At 41.1% G+C, this 17,081-nt stretch overlaps 2 protein-coding genes across 2 annotated transcripts in view; one reads left to right on the top strand and one right to left on the bottom strand.

The window, feature by feature from the left end:
• ino80 (INO80 complex ATPase subunit) overlaps positions 1-4,598 on the top strand; it is a 40,192-nt gene extending 35,594 nt beyond the window's left edge. The window contains exons 36-37 of the mRNA XM_066676952.1: positions 1,124-1,342; positions 3,013-4,598. Of these exons, the coding sequence (XP_066533049.1) occupies positions 1,124-1,342; positions 3,013-3,215 (422 nt within the window). The 3' untranslated portion in view covers positions 3,216-4,598. The remainder of the gene's footprint in view (positions 1-1,123; positions 1,343-3,012) is intronic.
• Positions 4,599-5,299: 701 nt separating this feature from the next.
• chac1 (ChaC, cation transport regulator homolog 1 (E. coli)) lies at positions 5,300-7,164 on the bottom strand. Its single transcript, XM_066677044.1, has 3 exons — positions 6,474-7,164; positions 6,318-6,353; positions 5,300-6,136 (listed from the first exon to the last, which is right to left on the bottom strand). Exons 1-3 carry the CDS (start codon positions 6,642-6,644, stop codon positions 5,741-5,743), a joined length of 603 nt encoding a protein of 200 aa, XP_066533141.1. The 5' UTR covers positions 6,645-7,164; the 3' UTR covers positions 5,300-5,740.
• Positions 7,165-17,081: the final 9,917 nt, after the last annotated feature.

The following is a 17,081-nucleotide window of genomic DNA, read 5'->3' on the forward strand; positions in this document are numbered from 1 at the left end:
TCCATGACGAGATATAACAGATATGAGGAACTCTTAAAGTGCTTGCTGCTGTGTTTTTTAGTGGAAATCCTACAGTCTGACATTATTTGAGCTGTAATTTTCACAGACCTTGCTGAGTCTGCCATTTCTTCAGTTCTATTTGTTTTTTGTCTAACACCCTGTCTTGAGTACAAAGAATAATTGACTAGCTGAGCCACTGCTGTATTTTTTATATATATATTTTTTTCTCACTGCTGGAAGGGCACTCGTGTGGGCCTTGGCTTAGCTATTACAGGCTCCATCTACTGCTTCTTTTTTCGGATCTTTCTCTTCCTCTCATTTTTGGAAGCTTTGCACGGCTGCAATCAAATCCCACATAAACAAAGTGTCTCCAAGCAGGGTAGCCTTTTGCATGGATCTGGCTCACTGCCTGCCCCTTGAGTGATAGTTGATGTTAATAAGCAGTGTTGCTGTGTAGGTTTTGCAGCTTAAAGCGCTGAGGACTGCAGGATTGAAGCTCTCTGTGGAAAAGTGCAAGAGAGTGGCTGTGAGGGAGATGGGGCTTAGGGGAGGCTGCCTTGTCTAGCCAACAGTGTCTGGTTCCTGGCTGGTACCCAAGAGCAGAGGCTGCCTTGGCATTCAGCTTCATGCACAAGCATGTTTTAGAAGACGAGAAGGAAAGTGTGATGAAAAAGGCTTGGCAAAAAACGTGTGCCTGTGTAAATACTAAGCCTGCATGTCAGGAAACTGATTTTAAGGAATTATAGCGTTTTCCCACACTTATCACACATTATTATGGATAAGGCCAGCGTATTTCGCTTCTTTGATTTTGGACTGGAGAGACGAGGCCAGTTTCAATAAAAATGGCAGCTAATAAAACACCCACTGGCATAGTCATTCTGCAATAGACAAAATATATACAATTATTTATGTTTTAAAAGCTAACTTCATTAAATATGTCTTGGTTAATCGAGTACACATGAGGTAAGGAGAAAATTGTATAAATTGTATTGAGGATGCAGGGGTTGGCAGGTGCACGTTAGTGTGTTTTGGTTTCTGCAAGGTCATATCCTCCAGGCGGATAGTTAGGGTTAGGACTTGGGACAGATGTTCCAGCTGAACTCGTCCTCTGTTACTGCTGTAGGTGTTTCTTCTCAAGACAATTCCAGTCCAGGCAGAGGAAGGTCCGGCAGGAGCAGAGGTCGGCCGAAAGGCTCTGGAGGGGCAGGGAAGTCCTCCGGCAGGAAAGGCAGAGGAAGGAAGTCGACAGCAGGCAGTGCGGCAGCCATGGCCGGAGCAATGGCAGGAGCAGCAGCTGCTTCGGCTGCTGCATATGCTGCTTACGGCTACAGTGTTTCCAAAGGTGGGTTCAACTTACAATTCTACTTACTTTAAAAAAATTGTTTCTCCCGCAAGCTGTAGTCAATGCAACCCCAATTCCAATGAAGTTGGGACGTTGTGTGAAACATAAAAACAAAATGCGATGATTTGCAAATCCTTTTCAACCTACATTCAGTTGAATACACTACAAAGACAAGATATTTAATGTTCAAACCGATAAACTTTATTGTTTTTTGCAAATATTCACTCATTTTGAATTTGAGGCCAGCAACATGTTCCAAAAGAGTTGGGACAGGGGCATGTTTACCACTGTGCAACATCACCTTTCCTTTTAACAACACTCAGTAAGTTTTTCAATTTTTTTGGGGAAATCATGAACGTCGTGTCCTCTGGGCCAAAGAGGAAAAAGACGGTCCGGATTGTTATCAGCGCAACGTTCAAAAGCCAGCATCATGTTTCTGGCTTTACACACTCTACACATTACTGTTACACATACTCTACACTTGACTGTTACACACACACACACGATACATATTACTGCTACACACTACACTGTATGGGGTATCTATGGTTTGGAGGTGTGTTAGTGCCCATGGTATGGGTAACTTGCACATCTGTGAAGGCACCATGAATGCTGAAAGGTACATACAGTTTTGGAGCAACATAAGCTGCCATCCAAGCAACATCTTTTTCAGTGACATCCCTGCTTTTTTCAGCAAGACAATGCCAAAACATTCTGCACGTGTTACAACAGCATGGCTTCGTAGTAAAAGAATGTGGGTACTGGACTGGCCTCTCTGCAGTCCAGACCCGTCTCCCATTGAAAATGTGTGGTCCATTATGAATCGCAAAATACCACAACGGAGACCCCGGACTGTTGAGCAACTGAGGTTGTACATCAAGCAAGAATGGGAAAGAATTCCACCTACAAAGCTTCAGCAATTAGTGTCCTCAGTTCCCAAACGCTTACTGAGTGTTGTTAAAAGGAAAGGTGATGTAACACAGTGGTAAACATGACCCTGTCCCAACTCTTTTGGAATGTGTTGCAGGCCTCAAATTCAAAATGAGTGAATACTTGCAAAAAAAAAAAAACAATAAAGTTTATCTGTTTGAATATTAAATATCTTGTCTTTGTAGTGTATTGAACTGAATATAGGTTGAAAAGGATTTACAAATCATTGTATTCTGTTTTTATTTATGTTTTACACAACGTCCCAGCTTCATTGTAATTGGGGTTGCATGTAAATTATGAAACTGTCTATTTTTAAGTCATTATGGTCACCACTTTGCAGACATATATTTATGGCCATAAATGCATATATCTCAGCCTACAAGAATTTCAGGGTGTAGTTACTGTACACTATAGAAGATTTATTGGTGTGGAGTGGGACAACAAATTAACTTTAAGTTGTCAGAGAACAAATGCATCATTGCAGCCTTTATAAAGGATAAACACATCGGAAAATGAGTGCCTGTATTTTATTTACTTGGATATCTCTAAGTAGTTTAGTCTGATGAATTTATGTATGTTTCAGCCAAGAATGCTTTTTTGGACAAGACAATGCCATTCAAAAATGTAACTCTTTATACAAATGGGTTTTTCTTGGGACATAAGCCCAAAGAAGACTTGCATAGACTGGTCACTGTAACATCTTTAAATAACCTTTGGCTTTTTGACTTTGCCTCTCTCAGGTATCCCTGCATCTGGCCCTATGCAGCCTGCATTGGCTCGCGCTTCGGCCACACCTACTTACGTCCCTGTGGGCACCTCTTCACCGCAAGCGAAAGGCAGTGTCATGGGCTCTGGTGCACAGATACTAGTGCACGGCAGCTCCCACATTCACCAGAACCCTTCTAAGAGAGGCAAAGGACCCAGCGGCCATGGTGGCCGATAGCAGTCTGAAATGGTTTTGTGGAAGGATAATGTGTCATTTTAAATTGGCAAGTGATTTCAGTTTGGGACTGAAGCTCTACATGGTATATGATGTCTACCCACCACAAATATTTCACCAGCCCTGCTGTCACTGTGAAATCTTTCCCCATTCCCCTGTAATTTGCAGTGAAGTAATCCTAACCTTAAAATGAATCAAAGAGATCTGGGAGGTCTGCAAAAAAAATCACAAGATTTCCCAATTTGGGAAAGTAAAGGAATATGGTTTTCAACTTAAAGCAAAACTCTGTATATCAGGAAATGTAGGAGTGGGCAGCACTCAGTTCGCAAACAGCTGAATATTTTTTTAAAGTGAGAGAGAAAGATGAACAACTGTAAGCTTTTTTTTGTGTGTGAAATTGAACAACACGTGACATTGCACTGAGCAAAGGGCTGAATAACACAGATTCGCTCTCCTTCACAGCAACAGGTAAAACTATTCTCCCCCACTCAGTCTGAACTGTCTCCACATAAACAGAAATGCAGGTGCTGATTTGTTTGGTGACTGAAGTTTGAACAGGAATTCCACACATTATTCCTCTTTTTGCACTTGTTCATTTAGGGACATCTATGAAAAATATGCAGATATGTTTTCTTATTCTCTTATCGTTTGAAATTATTTGAATGTTTGAGAAGACTTACAAGTAAAAATGTGTTCCGTGTATTTTGTAATGCAGAAAAAAACAGCAGGGAACATGAGGGTAAAATGTTAGTCAGCCACATCCACAAACAGACTGTAAAGACAGCATCCTTACTTCAACAGAACAGTTAAGACAGCTTTTATAATTACCGTATCTTGGCGAGAGGGGCTAATCAACATTATTGCAGTATAAATAGAAACTATTTACAATGCCATACAGCCTTCTCTTTATACAGCTATTTGCAGCAAATTGAATTTTGGCTTTAAATACTAATATATATTTTGTCTTGGAAGGAGAAAAGCAGTTTGAGGAGGTGTTTTGTAAAGAAAGTGAAATGTGGAAGTGAGCGCTGCCTAAAAGTCGTCAACCACTCTTGCTTGATCATTGCTGACTTTATATTCTTTAACGGATGTAAAATGTATCATAACTTAAGTTAAAAATTGGTAATTTATGAAGATTTGTGCTGACTGTAAATTGTATTGAAGCCATTTATTTTTAAAGGATAGATGTGTTTGAAAATTCATAATTTTTGTGGCATTGGTGGTTTTGAGGGTTACTTTGCTTTAAACGTTATAATTGTCCAGTGTTTGTAAATACTGCAGTGGATATTGCTCCTCTCAAATGTATCCATAATCCCCATATCGCTTGTCTATTTTTATAGGTCATTGTGTACATACCAGAGAAAAAAAATGGTCATTTTACTAACTTGGAGGAAATCCAAAATAAAAAAAAATGAATAAATAATGTCAGTATTTTCGTATTGAGGGTGGGAGGGTAGTTCAGTACACGGATAATAAGAACATTCTATATTTAAATTGTTCACCCTGTTGTGTACACGCCATGCACTATTTTGTACGTCAGGTGAATCAGTGACCTGATTGACATCGGGCCTGCTAATTCTGGATGGTGTAAATTCCTCTTGAATTCAGACACAATAGAACTGATCATAGTGGGTCATCAAGGCCCTCCTCTACAGGAGACGCCTGCAACAACTGAATGTATAATAGCGTACAGTATTCTTCTCACAGAACAACACTGTTAAGGCTTATAGCTAAGACATGCCTCCCGACATTCAGCTTTGCCTCCCTTTCCTGCTCCTTCTGACCTCAAGAGCAAAGCAGACTATAAACACAGCACTCTCAGTTCCCTGCTGACTTGCATAACCCTGTGTAATTTTTAGACAGTCAGTTTGAGTCATGTCCAGTGGAGCTCCTGCCTCTGCCAAGTGTTTACAGTGAGCTGTATGGAAACAAGGAAGGTGGATGCTGTGAAGTGGCATTCAGAAGTGTATTTGACTATACTGTTGGTGTCCTAATTCTGACCAGCAGGTGTGGAACATTAAGCTAAGGTGAAGTCTTGAAGAATTTTACATGAATGGAAATATTAATCCAAGACAAACAAATGGATTTAAAACTTTATTCAAAAGACACTTTAAAGAAAATCCTTTTACAACAAAGGCTTTGAGTGAAGAGAAATCAAAATGGCTTAAGAGCTGAAAATCAGCTTTTTGTGCAAATCAAATGGACAATATTAACCACGTTGAGACGGCTGTTTGGGAAAAAGAACCATTCAACCATTTCAGGTTACAGCTTATATCAAGCATGCATCAAGACTAGTAAACATTAAGACAGTGTTTGACCCTTTGATTACACAGCCAAGACTAAAGAAACATGAGGCTAGCACACATGCTACTGATTTACAACAGCTTTTATGGACAGTACCTAGTTTTCCTAGTGCAGTATATAAGTGAAAGAACTGCTAACTTATGGGATGGAAATAGTGAACACAATCACAACACCCACAGTGGCATCTAGGATCATCTTATGATTAGGAGTGAATGCCTACAGCCTCAGTTATGTGGCTGGGCTGCTAACAGTATGGGCCTAATGATAGACAGACAGGCTGCCTCGATGGAGAACAGATGAGGATCATCTACATCAGGGCAGCTGTGCCTCATGAACTCTGCCAGACGGAGCAGGTACTCGATGTTATGGCCCGTCTTCCCCTTGCACACGGCAATCTGGGCAGCAATTTCTTCTGTGCTGGCCGGCCCGAGGTAGATGGGGTTATCGGGCGTGGCGATGTAAAGCAGGGCTTGGATGGGCGTCTGGTTCTCGCCGCGTGGGATGAACTCTACAATTCGAGTGAGGTAACCCCCTCGAACTGCCTCCCTCACATTCAGGTACCTGAGGGACTCCTCCACTTGCGCACCTGTCACCTCAAAGGCAACGCCCCAGGTGCATGCCTGTGTGACAGAAGGATTTGTTTTAATAATAATAATAATAATAATAATAAATGTTCATTTTGCACCTTAAAGATATTGTAAGAACCTGATAATTCATTATAATGGCTCAGCTTTTGTAAACATAAGCCTGTTTTATATACACTACATTAATGACTGAATGTACAAAGCTGTAGATACTTACATCATCCTCCTCTATGAGAGTCACCACTCTTCCAGGCTGTGGAGAAATTAGACAGAGCACAGCGTCATTGTGACGTCATAGCCAGGCCACAGTGGAAAAACGATGTAGCTTTGAAAATATTAACTTATGTTTATACAAGTCTGAGAAAACCCTCACCATGTCATCATTCCCACGGTGGAAGTTATCTCCGTGCCAGAAGCGTCTCTTGTATCCGCGGACGAAGCCCACTTTGCTCCTCTTGAATTTGAAGTCGGGCTTCCACACAAGTGAGCCGTAGCCGAAGATCCAGAGGCTGCTCTTGGCTGCCACGATGTCTTGAGGCTTCATGACTGGACGATGTGTTTAGTGTCTCCGATGTTTGGATGCTGGGACTGACTCAGAAGCGAGGAGGTGGAACGTTATGTGGACTCGGTGTGCAGAAACCGAACGGACCGGTTTGACTGGCTAACTCGGCAGGGCCCTCTTCCTCCGGTCTAACAGCAGTGGTAGAGGCTGGCTGACCGCGATTCCGCGCTCGGCCCTGGAGCCCGTCTGCCGTGGGGCAGTGGAGCTGGTGGTCCGCGGGGGGTTTTGTTTTGCCTGGTGCATGCCTATGCTTTAGTGAGCCCGCATCCTCGCCTTAAAATGCCATGTCTGCGCCTCTTCGGCTCGACACTTTCACGAAACAAAAAGGTAACCTAGCTTGGCCTGCCCTCTAGCCGGCCTCGGTTGCGCTACCGTTTCTTGCGTCAAAGGTTTAGCGATTAACAAGTAAATGAATAAATTAACGATCCTAGAAAACCGTTAATAACCGTTTAATTGCAGCTCTACCGTGTCGCTGCTCTTCGCTGGATGATGAAATGAAGGTCGTGCCGTTGGCTGCATATATGCCCCCATCGGGTTCCCATTCTACACCAATCATCTCTCTCAGAAGACGGGTCTTCGGGTATCTTATCCAATCACAGCAGCTTAGCGATAAATCGTCACCGATTGCATAATCGTCATAGCACCTTATTGGTTAAACCTACTCAGGCTTGTCCTTCACCCTATTGGCCATTCGGCTGTCAATCACAGTTTTCCCCGACGCTTATTGGTCTTTGGCCTGCCACTTAGAACACGGGCTGATGCAACTATAAAGAAGCGTTTCACTCTCGCCCGAAATACGCTCCGAGTAAATGTTGCATCAGTCCAGGAAATTCACTCCCAAGAAAGGGTACGGAGGAAGGTACATACAGTTTTAGACATATCGTCCAAAACTACCCTTTCTAAAAACAAGACAACTACGCATATTTCCGAGGTTGAAAAAGAAGAACAACACCGAGGTTGTTCTTCTAAATTTTTATTGGCCTAATTATTATATTTAAAGACCTAGGTTTCTGCAGAATTCTTTAGATCTCATTTATAAATATTAAATAAACCTAAAGCCTCTGCTCACACCGTATATCCACTGAGTTCTTTTACACTGTGATATGAATACATCCAAATCCATTGCTGACATTTGGACACCAACAGGGCCGTTCAAGGCTCTTTTTACCCCCACTAAGGTAGTATTTTCCTAGAGCAGAATGAAACACCTTTTTTGACTTGGATGTTATTTTTAAAGCGTCACACCTCTGAGAGGATGGACTAAGCCGATTTACTTGATCCAGTCCGAATGTGCTTCAGTTAGGATGTTGAGGCTGTCTGTTCTGAAGAACACCACTAGTATGTTGTCTTCTGCCTCAGTTTTGTAGTGCTCTAACAGGTCATGAAGAGCATTATTTCAAATACAAAGCCAATATTACAAAGTTGACCCCTTTATCTAATATATCGTGCATCATTTGTGGATAAGCTACATTTTCATGACCTCATGACAAGTGTCTATAGGGAACTAGGGCCATTAAGCCTCTGCTTGATTTTCATATTGTACTTACCTCCTTACATTAGCCCTAATGCCACATTCTAAACATGACAGACTCCCATTTCATCATATGATGTGATGCGGTACCCTATATGTCATAATGTTTGTAGACACGCCTAATTATTAAAGTGTACCCATTGGATACACTTTCAGTTAATGTACACACTGCTTTTATAATACCTACAGAAAAGCACTGCAGATACAATGGAAATGTATGAAGCTATAAGGTCACCATGCCCAATGGAAGGCATGGGCTAAAGGTGTATTAAACTGAGCTGGCTTGTGGAGCAACTGTGTGCTCTTGAGTGATTTAACACCAACCAATACCCAAGTTAAGAGTGGCATTATTTGCAGCTGATATCCTGCACCAAGTTTGACACTGCATGTAGTATGGTTCTTATTGGTTGCATTTCAAAATTTAAGTTGTTTTCTGTCAGTAAAATGATGATTACTCGTTCATTTATCCATCTACTGTAAGTTCCTCATTCACATCAGGGTCACATTGGGTCCAGAGTCTACTTGGATCTTTGGGTCATCAAGGTAAATATTTAGAAAGATTATGGCGTTTACAAAACAATAAAGTATTTAATAGTAAATGGCAGATGTGTACCGCTGTAAACAAAATGTATTCCAATGACATGTTTTGTGGTTTCTCCATGTGAAAATCAATTTACACATTCTACAAGGAAAATAAATGTAATTTATTAATGGCCTGTATATTTTAGTGCACATTTCATATTTGAAATAGTTCCAACTTCCATAGTTGTTTAATACATTAGTACATAATACATTCATAGATTTAGACTGGCTATATTACTCAACAAGTGCCAAGTAATGGTGTCGACAGAAGTGTAGACACTGTGTAGACACACAAAAAGATGAAGATAAAAGATAATTTTTTTTTGGTTGTGCAGCAGAGAAAAGAAGCACAGGGTTGACATTTTTGTTCTGTTTAAACGTAGTGTAATAAAACAAAAACATAGACCTTCTGGTGCATAGGGGGTCACAAAACAGACATCTTGCATTTACACTGTAGTAAAACTAATGCTAGGGTGGCACGGTGGCGCAGTCACACAGTTCCAGGGGCCTGGAGGTTGTGGGTTCGATTCCCGCTCTGGGTGACTGTCTGTGAGTAGTTGGTGTGTTCTCCCCGTGTCCGCGTGGGTTTCCTCCGGGTGCTCCGGTTTCCCACGCGGACACGGGGAGAACACACCAACTCCCCACAGACAGTCACCCGGAGTGGGAATCGAACCCACAACGTCCAGGCCCCTGGAGCTGTGTGACACTACCTGCCGCGCCACCGTGCCGCCCCCCTCCCCAGGCCACCCTGACTAAAACAAAACAAAACATTCTTCCTAGACTTAAAGGAGAAGTTCACCACTTTTTATTTTTAAATAACATTCAGAAGACATTTCCTCACCATTTGTTAGCTCTCGTGTGTGGTCCAAACCGGACTAATGTGTTTACGAAGCCCCAGTGTTTGTACATGAACGAAAAACAAACTGTCTCGGTGCGGTATGCTAGTGTCTTACTCTCTCTGCGCACGGCAATGGCATCTGCAGTTGTTTTAGACAACGGACAGAACCCCAAACTTTGGAAAGCACAAAACGAAATTGCTCTATTCCTGCTCCATATGTGGGTAATATTGACTTATTTTGGCTGTTTCCGATCCCCAAACTCGGGAGACGGAAGTCTATTACTGAAAGTGCTACAAAACTAAACAACTCGAAGTACACATGAGTTTCTGAGGTCATTCAAACTGTGGGGAATAATTTACAGTAACTTCATACACTTACAATCAACAGTTGTTATTTCCCTATTCCACCTTAAAAGACGCAGACAGCTGCGTTTCCTCACAATCTTAAGACGTTACCTCCTGTTCCCTCAGTTAAATATTAAGGCTGGGTGGGGGTTTCCTCCTAATAGAGATACATTGCACAAAGTGTTGGACACTGTTGTTGTTGTCTTATATATATATATATATATATATATATATAAAACATCATGATATACCATATTTTTAATTCAAAATAAATAATAGGGTAATTTTTAAAAAATAATTTATGTGTATTTTTATATTATTTGTTTCGTGTTTTAAACTTTAGAGAATAGAATTTCCCAGTAGTGAGATTGAGAAACTGTTGCCTCACTGAGCATTGCTCAATCACTGCTTTGGAAACGACAGGCCTCTTCTCAGTAAATTACAGAGCTCTGTTTTCACAGAGAAAAGAAAAACACTCTAGTACAAGCTTAAAAGTAACTGTTAAAACAGTTAACCTTCAGCATAACCTTGTTTTTGTCAAAGCAGGAATAAATTGGTGTTAATCGTGGGTTGTTAAGTGTTGCTAAGCAGAAAAAAAGTATTATCAACATTGTTATTTAAAAGAAAAAAAACTAATTGAAGGTTAAAAGCGTATAATATCCTGTCAGGTAAATTTTTTTTGCAGTGTTACTGCAGTTTTTAAACAAACCGAAGCCATTACTGGACAGAGGAAAGTCGGAGCTATCTTCTCTACCTTTACACCTACAGGGAGGGCCTGGAATGTGCAACAGAGAGGACAGCAGTGGTGAGTGGGCCCTGTCAGTGTTTTAACGGCTACAGCATCACTGCTTTGGACAGGGTAAAGGGGTGAACAAATGATTCAGATAAACAGATGGATTACATCCTGTAATTCCAGCTTCACAAAGGCACCTTTGAGTAAGTGGATCTGATCAAATGGACAATGAGTGTAGATACAAGGGAGGTGAAGAATTAGGTGTAGGTTTAGGTTTTCACTTAATAGGATCTAACTAGATCATCCAGCATTTAATCAGTCTTGCTTTGAAATCTTGAAATTTTAGTTGCTAATCAATTGCCATGTAAATATGTGCTATGAGAATGATAGAATGGGACAATATCTTGGTATTTATTGTTATCATGATAAACTGGGGTTGTTATAAAATTTGTTTCCTTTTCATAGCATCAGGACTTAAAAGTGATGTCTGTACGCAGCCCTGGGAAACAAACAGCCCTCTTCATAACAAGAGGCCCAGAACCTATTCAGGATCATTGGATGCAAAGCAGGAACACACTCTAGACACATCCAGTCCATTGCAGGGCACTGCACACTCATGCAGATATTCACACTCACACCTATAGGTAAGTTCACACTGCTAATCCTCCTACCAACATGTGTTGTTGCACCATGCTGCCTGGAGTAAAATTAGAACCTCTTTTTTTGTCCTATATTTGGGCAGCTCACAAAATAAAAAAAATTAAAAAACAAAACAGACTGGGTGGTCTTGTTTCATATTCCGTGGGTTGGTAGGCTGCAGATCCCCAAATGTATGCGCACACAAATTGTTCACTTATTCACTATTAAATAACACCCACGTTTGGCATATTTCATTACAAAGAGAGTGTGATTTAGTCCTGTTTATCTGAATTTAGTACAGCACAGTATGTTCAGTTACAGTTCCTTCCTTCCTGCTTTTCTTCTGTTTTACTTTTCACTAGTTTACTTTATTCATCTGAACCCTCCCCCTGATTTGTGCCCCTTCAGCTTGACAAACACTTCAGCCACCCCCCAACCCTCACTCAACATTTACTTATTTTTTTTTAGCTTAGGGTCCTCTTTAGGTAAAATAGGATTATCTATAAATAGAGGTATTATCTGGCATCATAAGATACAGGCACATGTAAGCTCCTTAAAGGTCTGCATGATGCACAGGCTTTCTCTGGCTGCTGCTGGCCGGCCTGTCGCTCGGCTGCTGGGGTCCAGTGAGGGAACCTTTCAAGGAACAGCCAGGAAAAGCATGTTTACTCTCACAGCTGTAACCTTAGGCCCTGGCATCTGAGTTCGACCTTGTGTACCGCAGGGTAAACATAGCACGGAAAAAAAACACCCTGGGACCTTTGCTTAGTGTACGTTCAGAGCTGTTTTTGTAGAGTGTGTGTACAAATACTTTTTTTTATTTTAATGACATCACTCTTTGTTGTTCATCATCAGACTGTAAAAAAAAAAAGTCAGATAACGACCTGAGCGTTCACCAGAGAACATTTTGTTCTTATCCCCTTTTAGATTTACGGCAACTAAACCTGTTTTATAAGTTTGGTGTGTACCTGAGGTATCTGATGACCTAGTTTCCTTTATTTGGTCTAGTTTTTCCAGCTGCAGTCAAAACAAATCCACCCTGGTAAAACCATAAAAATAAATAACAAATATAAAATCATATCTCTCTTCAGGACTAAATACTAAACAAACCCACAATAACTAAGATTAGTGAGAAATGTACATCATGTATTAAAAGTAGTGAGACACTTTAGACACTGAAATCTCTTGCTTGAGGTTCTATTTGTTTCTATTTTTTGCTGAATGTGTTTGTACTGCTCTGTGATTTGTCCTACCCTTGACTTTTGAGATATATATTGATTTATTTTAGACCACAAGCGTCCCAAAAAGACAAGAACTATTACTAACATGTTTCTGTGCTGATAGACGCGGGACGTTTTAAGAAGTTCACCTGCAGTCAAGTCATTACTCAGTGTTTTTGTATTTTGACCTGATAGTTTTATACTTTTACTAAGTTGTTTTACTCAGGTAATCGCCACTTTAAATTTGTACCATTTTTCCCCAAGTAACAACATTTTTAGATGCACAGGATGTTCCGTTCTATCCTTTTCTCCCATGTGGACGTAGGCGGCTGTAGCCAGCTCCGTTCGTATCGGTCATGTACCCTCAGGGGCAGTCAGTTCAGGTTGTTTTTGCAGTACAATGGTCATGTTTCTGTACACCTGTTTCTTACAACCTACTAATTAGGTGGATTGAATTGGACCAGGTGTTTAAGCCTGGAAATCACCAAACACAGCTCCTCCTTTGACTGATACTCATGACATCAACGCTGCCCAACCCTAATCCTGAAAGTCTACCACCCAGTTTAGTTCCAAAACATCTCGCTCTGCTGTCCAAACACAACTGAAAGCCTTGCTTAACCAGATCAGCTGTGTTGGATTAGTGCTGGATGTCAAAACAACAAAGCTGTTCATCTCCAGAAACTCATGACCTTACAGAGCTCTAGGGAACTGTATGACAGAGCAGTCTGGAATTTAAATGAACCCTGTCAGCCAGGCCAAGAACACGTTCTCTTTGGTGTGAAATGAGTTTGTATGATCACTTTGGATATGGATCTTACAGTCGTTGGAATGTTTATAATTTACTCTCTAAAACTTTTATTCAGTGTATAGCTCTACTGTCTCATTAATTAAATAATGAATTAATTAATTCAGCTTCTATATCTACTTTAGCCTGATCAGCGCTAGACTAGGTTTAGAGCCTACTCAGGATCCTGGACAGGAAGTCAGTCCATAGCAGGACATCTCACTTACTCACAAACTTACATCTGTGGGCAATTTCACACAGCCAGTCCACAAACTTCAAAGGCATTAATGTTTTCCTGTTCAGTTATTTAGCATGATTAATAAATTGATGGAAGTGTTAAGGCATTTCTATATCTGACGAAAAAAAAGGTCAGATATAGAAATTTGTGGGCGAATACTTTTTAGGTGTTTTGAAAATGGCTGAATTCAAATGGTTGTACAGGGATTCCTCGTTTTTCGCGTGGGATGCGTTCCAAGACCACCCGCGAAAAACGAATTTCCGCGAAAAAGAGGAAAGATATTTTTTATGTATTTAACGAGTGTTTGGACTTTTAAAACCCTCTCTGTACTGTTAACAACATTTACATTTATGGTTTTGGCAGACGCTTTTACCCAAAGCGACTTACAAAAGAGGATCTAACATTCAAACTACAACACAATTTATACAACACACCCTTTGCATTAAACAGTCATTCTATAATGTTTTTCAACTGGAACTACATGTGATATCCTACCAGTTTCTTTAATAGAGTAATTCCTAAGCTGTGATTTAGCGTAAGTACATTTCACTCGGATGTGGACATAAACAATACATGTACTGTTAGTGTGACCAGACGTCCTCTTTGACCCGGACATGTCCTCTTTTTTAGGCTTACAAATGTCCGGGCGGAATTTCACAAACGTCCGGGATTTTGTTTTTCTAGAGCTTACATAGAACTTCGAGAAGTTTCGTTCACAAACTAGTCCCGCCCTCCCCTACTCCGATTGGTTCGCTTGAGTGAGAAGGGGGCGTGGTGAAGTAGCCTAAAATCTTCTGATTGGACGGTGTGACTGTAGAGCTACCGTTATTGGTCAATAACCTTCTCTGTAAACATTTAATTGGTCAGTCTGCACGTCAGCAGTCAAAACTACTTTTAATTTACACACCATAAGAAAATTATATTTTTAGGCGATATAGCGGCCATAAGCCACCTTGAAAAAACCCGCGAAGTAGCGAATCCGCAAAAGATGAACCGCGAAGTAGCGAGGGATTACTGTAGTTGCATGAAGTTTCTACTACTCTGTGGTGGCTTTACACCAGATATTAAATCTCAGGTCAGGTTCAAATGTTGGACGATTAGTCCTGGAAATCAAAGGCCACTCCATCTCACCCTGAAAAAACAGAATGGGGCTTCAACACTCCAGAAACCACAGCACCACACCGCCACTGCCCAGTGCTGAGGGGCTTTATACACATCTAGCTTGTGTCCGCAATGGGTGCATATTAAGCTGAATAAAATAAATAGAAGTTATTTTGAACATAGTGTATATTGTTAAAACTGTATCTCAGTGTAATAAAAGTGTACCATGTGTAATATTATGCTTCATGGTTTGTTGTAATGTTATTACATATTATATGTGATCATAGTCTGTGCGATTGAGACCATGCAGAAGGTAAATCTGTTATTGTTTTCCTTAAAAATAAAAAGAAATTAAATCTTAAACTAATATAAACTAAACTAGTGTGAGAGAATAAAGCAGGGGTTCACAGTTAGGGAACACAATCTGGAAACATTTACTGTTCTTTATCTTACACAAGCAGTAAAACATACGAACTGAAATATAACATTATTATCTGCTAATTTAATGCTAACTAGTCTACATTCAGCCAGCATTAACAATGCATGCATAATTAAATGTTAAATCATCCCTGAATTACAAATATGGAATAAAAAAGGACAGTTCCACATAAATGACAAGAGCATTGATAATGTTCAAATGGCTTCATTTGCCTCAATCTTTGGAAACCACTAGAGTAAAAGTCTTCCACCAACAGCTGCCACTCGCTGAGCGTGTTACTGACCCCTAGTGTTAATTAATGATAACTGCAGGGGAGGAAGTGTCAGGGTATAGATCCCTGTTTATGAGTAGATTTTAAAAAGAAGCTCATTTGACTGGGAAAATACATTATAAAAGATTATAGCTGTGTGTAAAGTAGATTTATGGCTGATTTGTGCTGCCTCTTCTTGGATCTTCCTCCTGGACAGTGTAAGCTGAGCTGGACTGAACTGTGATGGAGTGGAACTGACCTGCGCCTGCTGAGTTCGAAATGCGTAGGAACTGGAAATGAAATAATAATCATAATATTCTTATTTTTGTTCACCCCTCCTTTTTGTTTGTTTCCTGAACTCCAAGGTATCCACGCGAATGTGGAGCAGAAGCGGAGGGAAGGGAGTAAAAAAAAAAAAAAAAAAAAGATGCGTGAGAAAAGCGTTTGGCCAGTGCCGGCATGTTCTGCATTTTTTAATCAGAAAGGAAGCAGGAAATGATGTCACTAGGTCACAAACAGGATGCTGTGATTATAACACAATGAGAATGCCTGGCCATGTGATGGAGGCTCAGAGGCCAAAGAGTGGGGCACATACACACACATGTGCACTCTCTCTCTCTCTCTCTCTCTTTGTCTCTCTCTCTCTCTCTCATTCTCAGGGTGAGGGAGCAGGTTGCAGTTACAAGGTTTTTGCGGATGACTTATTGCAGTGATAAGGAGTGTGTTTAACACCCGGCCGGTGCCCCCTAACCTTGTGAAATATGTTGTTTCTCGCTCAGCATCCTCTTCATGCACATACACACGTAAAACATGGCTGGCCAACTCTGACTAAGCATACATTTGCACTGTATGTGTGTGTGGGAGAGAGTAAAGTCATTGGGTTATGGTCAATAGACATAGAGGGGTTTTATGAAGATAGAGATGATGATCTCTACAGATGTCATTAGTTAATGATCACTACAGATGTAATTGGCTGATGGTCATCGGACAAATGTAGACCTAATATTAGCAGAGCAGCTGATTTCAATTTGGATATTTTGGATAGAGGTTTTCCCTTGTATTTGTGGGTACCGCCGTCACTGGCCTTCTGCTCTAACCTCTCTTTCTTTGCTTGTGGTCGGTGGAGGTTGACATTGACCAGAATGGTGAACTATTTGGAGCAATGGACATTCTTTCACAAAACCTGGCAGGGGAGGTGAGTTTGTCATTGGTTTGACATGACGCCTAAACATGGAAGAGTGTTCCAAACTGGGGGATTATTTTTAGTGGGTTCCTCTTAATCATATTTATGTCTTGTGGAGTCTGGGCCCAGGTCAAAATCCGACTCTACTGGGCGCAGTAATAGCCAGCATAAATCCTATACCATCTCCGGCCTGGCTAACAGGTGACCTCCTGACCTTATCCTCCCTTAAGTGGAGACCCAGGTGACCCCAGCGACTGTGGTATTGAAAAGGGACAATAAATAATCCTTTGCTCACGTGCCAGATTGCTCAGATGGGCCACTTAAACTTTTGGAAAGGCTGTAGGCTTTTCTTTCTTTTTAATTTTTTGGGAGAGCAGAGTGCCAGCGGGCTCTGCCCTGAAGCCCATCTGTGCGGCTGTGGCCACGTGTACCGTGCTCTGCGTCTTTTGTTACGGTTTATTGGGGGGGTAAGGGAGGGGGGGGGGGGCAGAGGTAGAAGCAGACATTTCTCCTTTAACCCTGAAGGCGAGGCACTT

The sequence above is a fragment of the Hoplias malabaricus genome, chromosome 7, assembly GCF_029633855.1.
Source record: "Hoplias malabaricus isolate fHopMal1 chromosome 7, fHopMal1.hap1, whole genome shotgun sequence".
NCBI lineage: Eukaryota > Metazoa > Chordata > Actinopteri > Characiformes > Erythrinidae > Hoplias > Hoplias malabaricus.

Coding starts and splice junctions, on each gene's coding strand:
- chac1 (XM_066677044.1), bottom strand. CDS start 6,644: ATGAAGCCTCAAGACATCGTGGCAGCCAAGAGCAGCCTCTGGATCTTC. Junction 6,354..6,473: donor ACCGTGGGAATGATGACATG/GTGAGGGTTTTC, acceptor ATTTCTCCACAG/CCTGGAAGAGTGGTGACTCT. Junction 6,137..6,317: donor CTCTCATAGAGGAGGATGAT/GTAAGTATCTAC, acceptor TCTGTCACACAG/GCATGCACCTGGGGCGTTGC.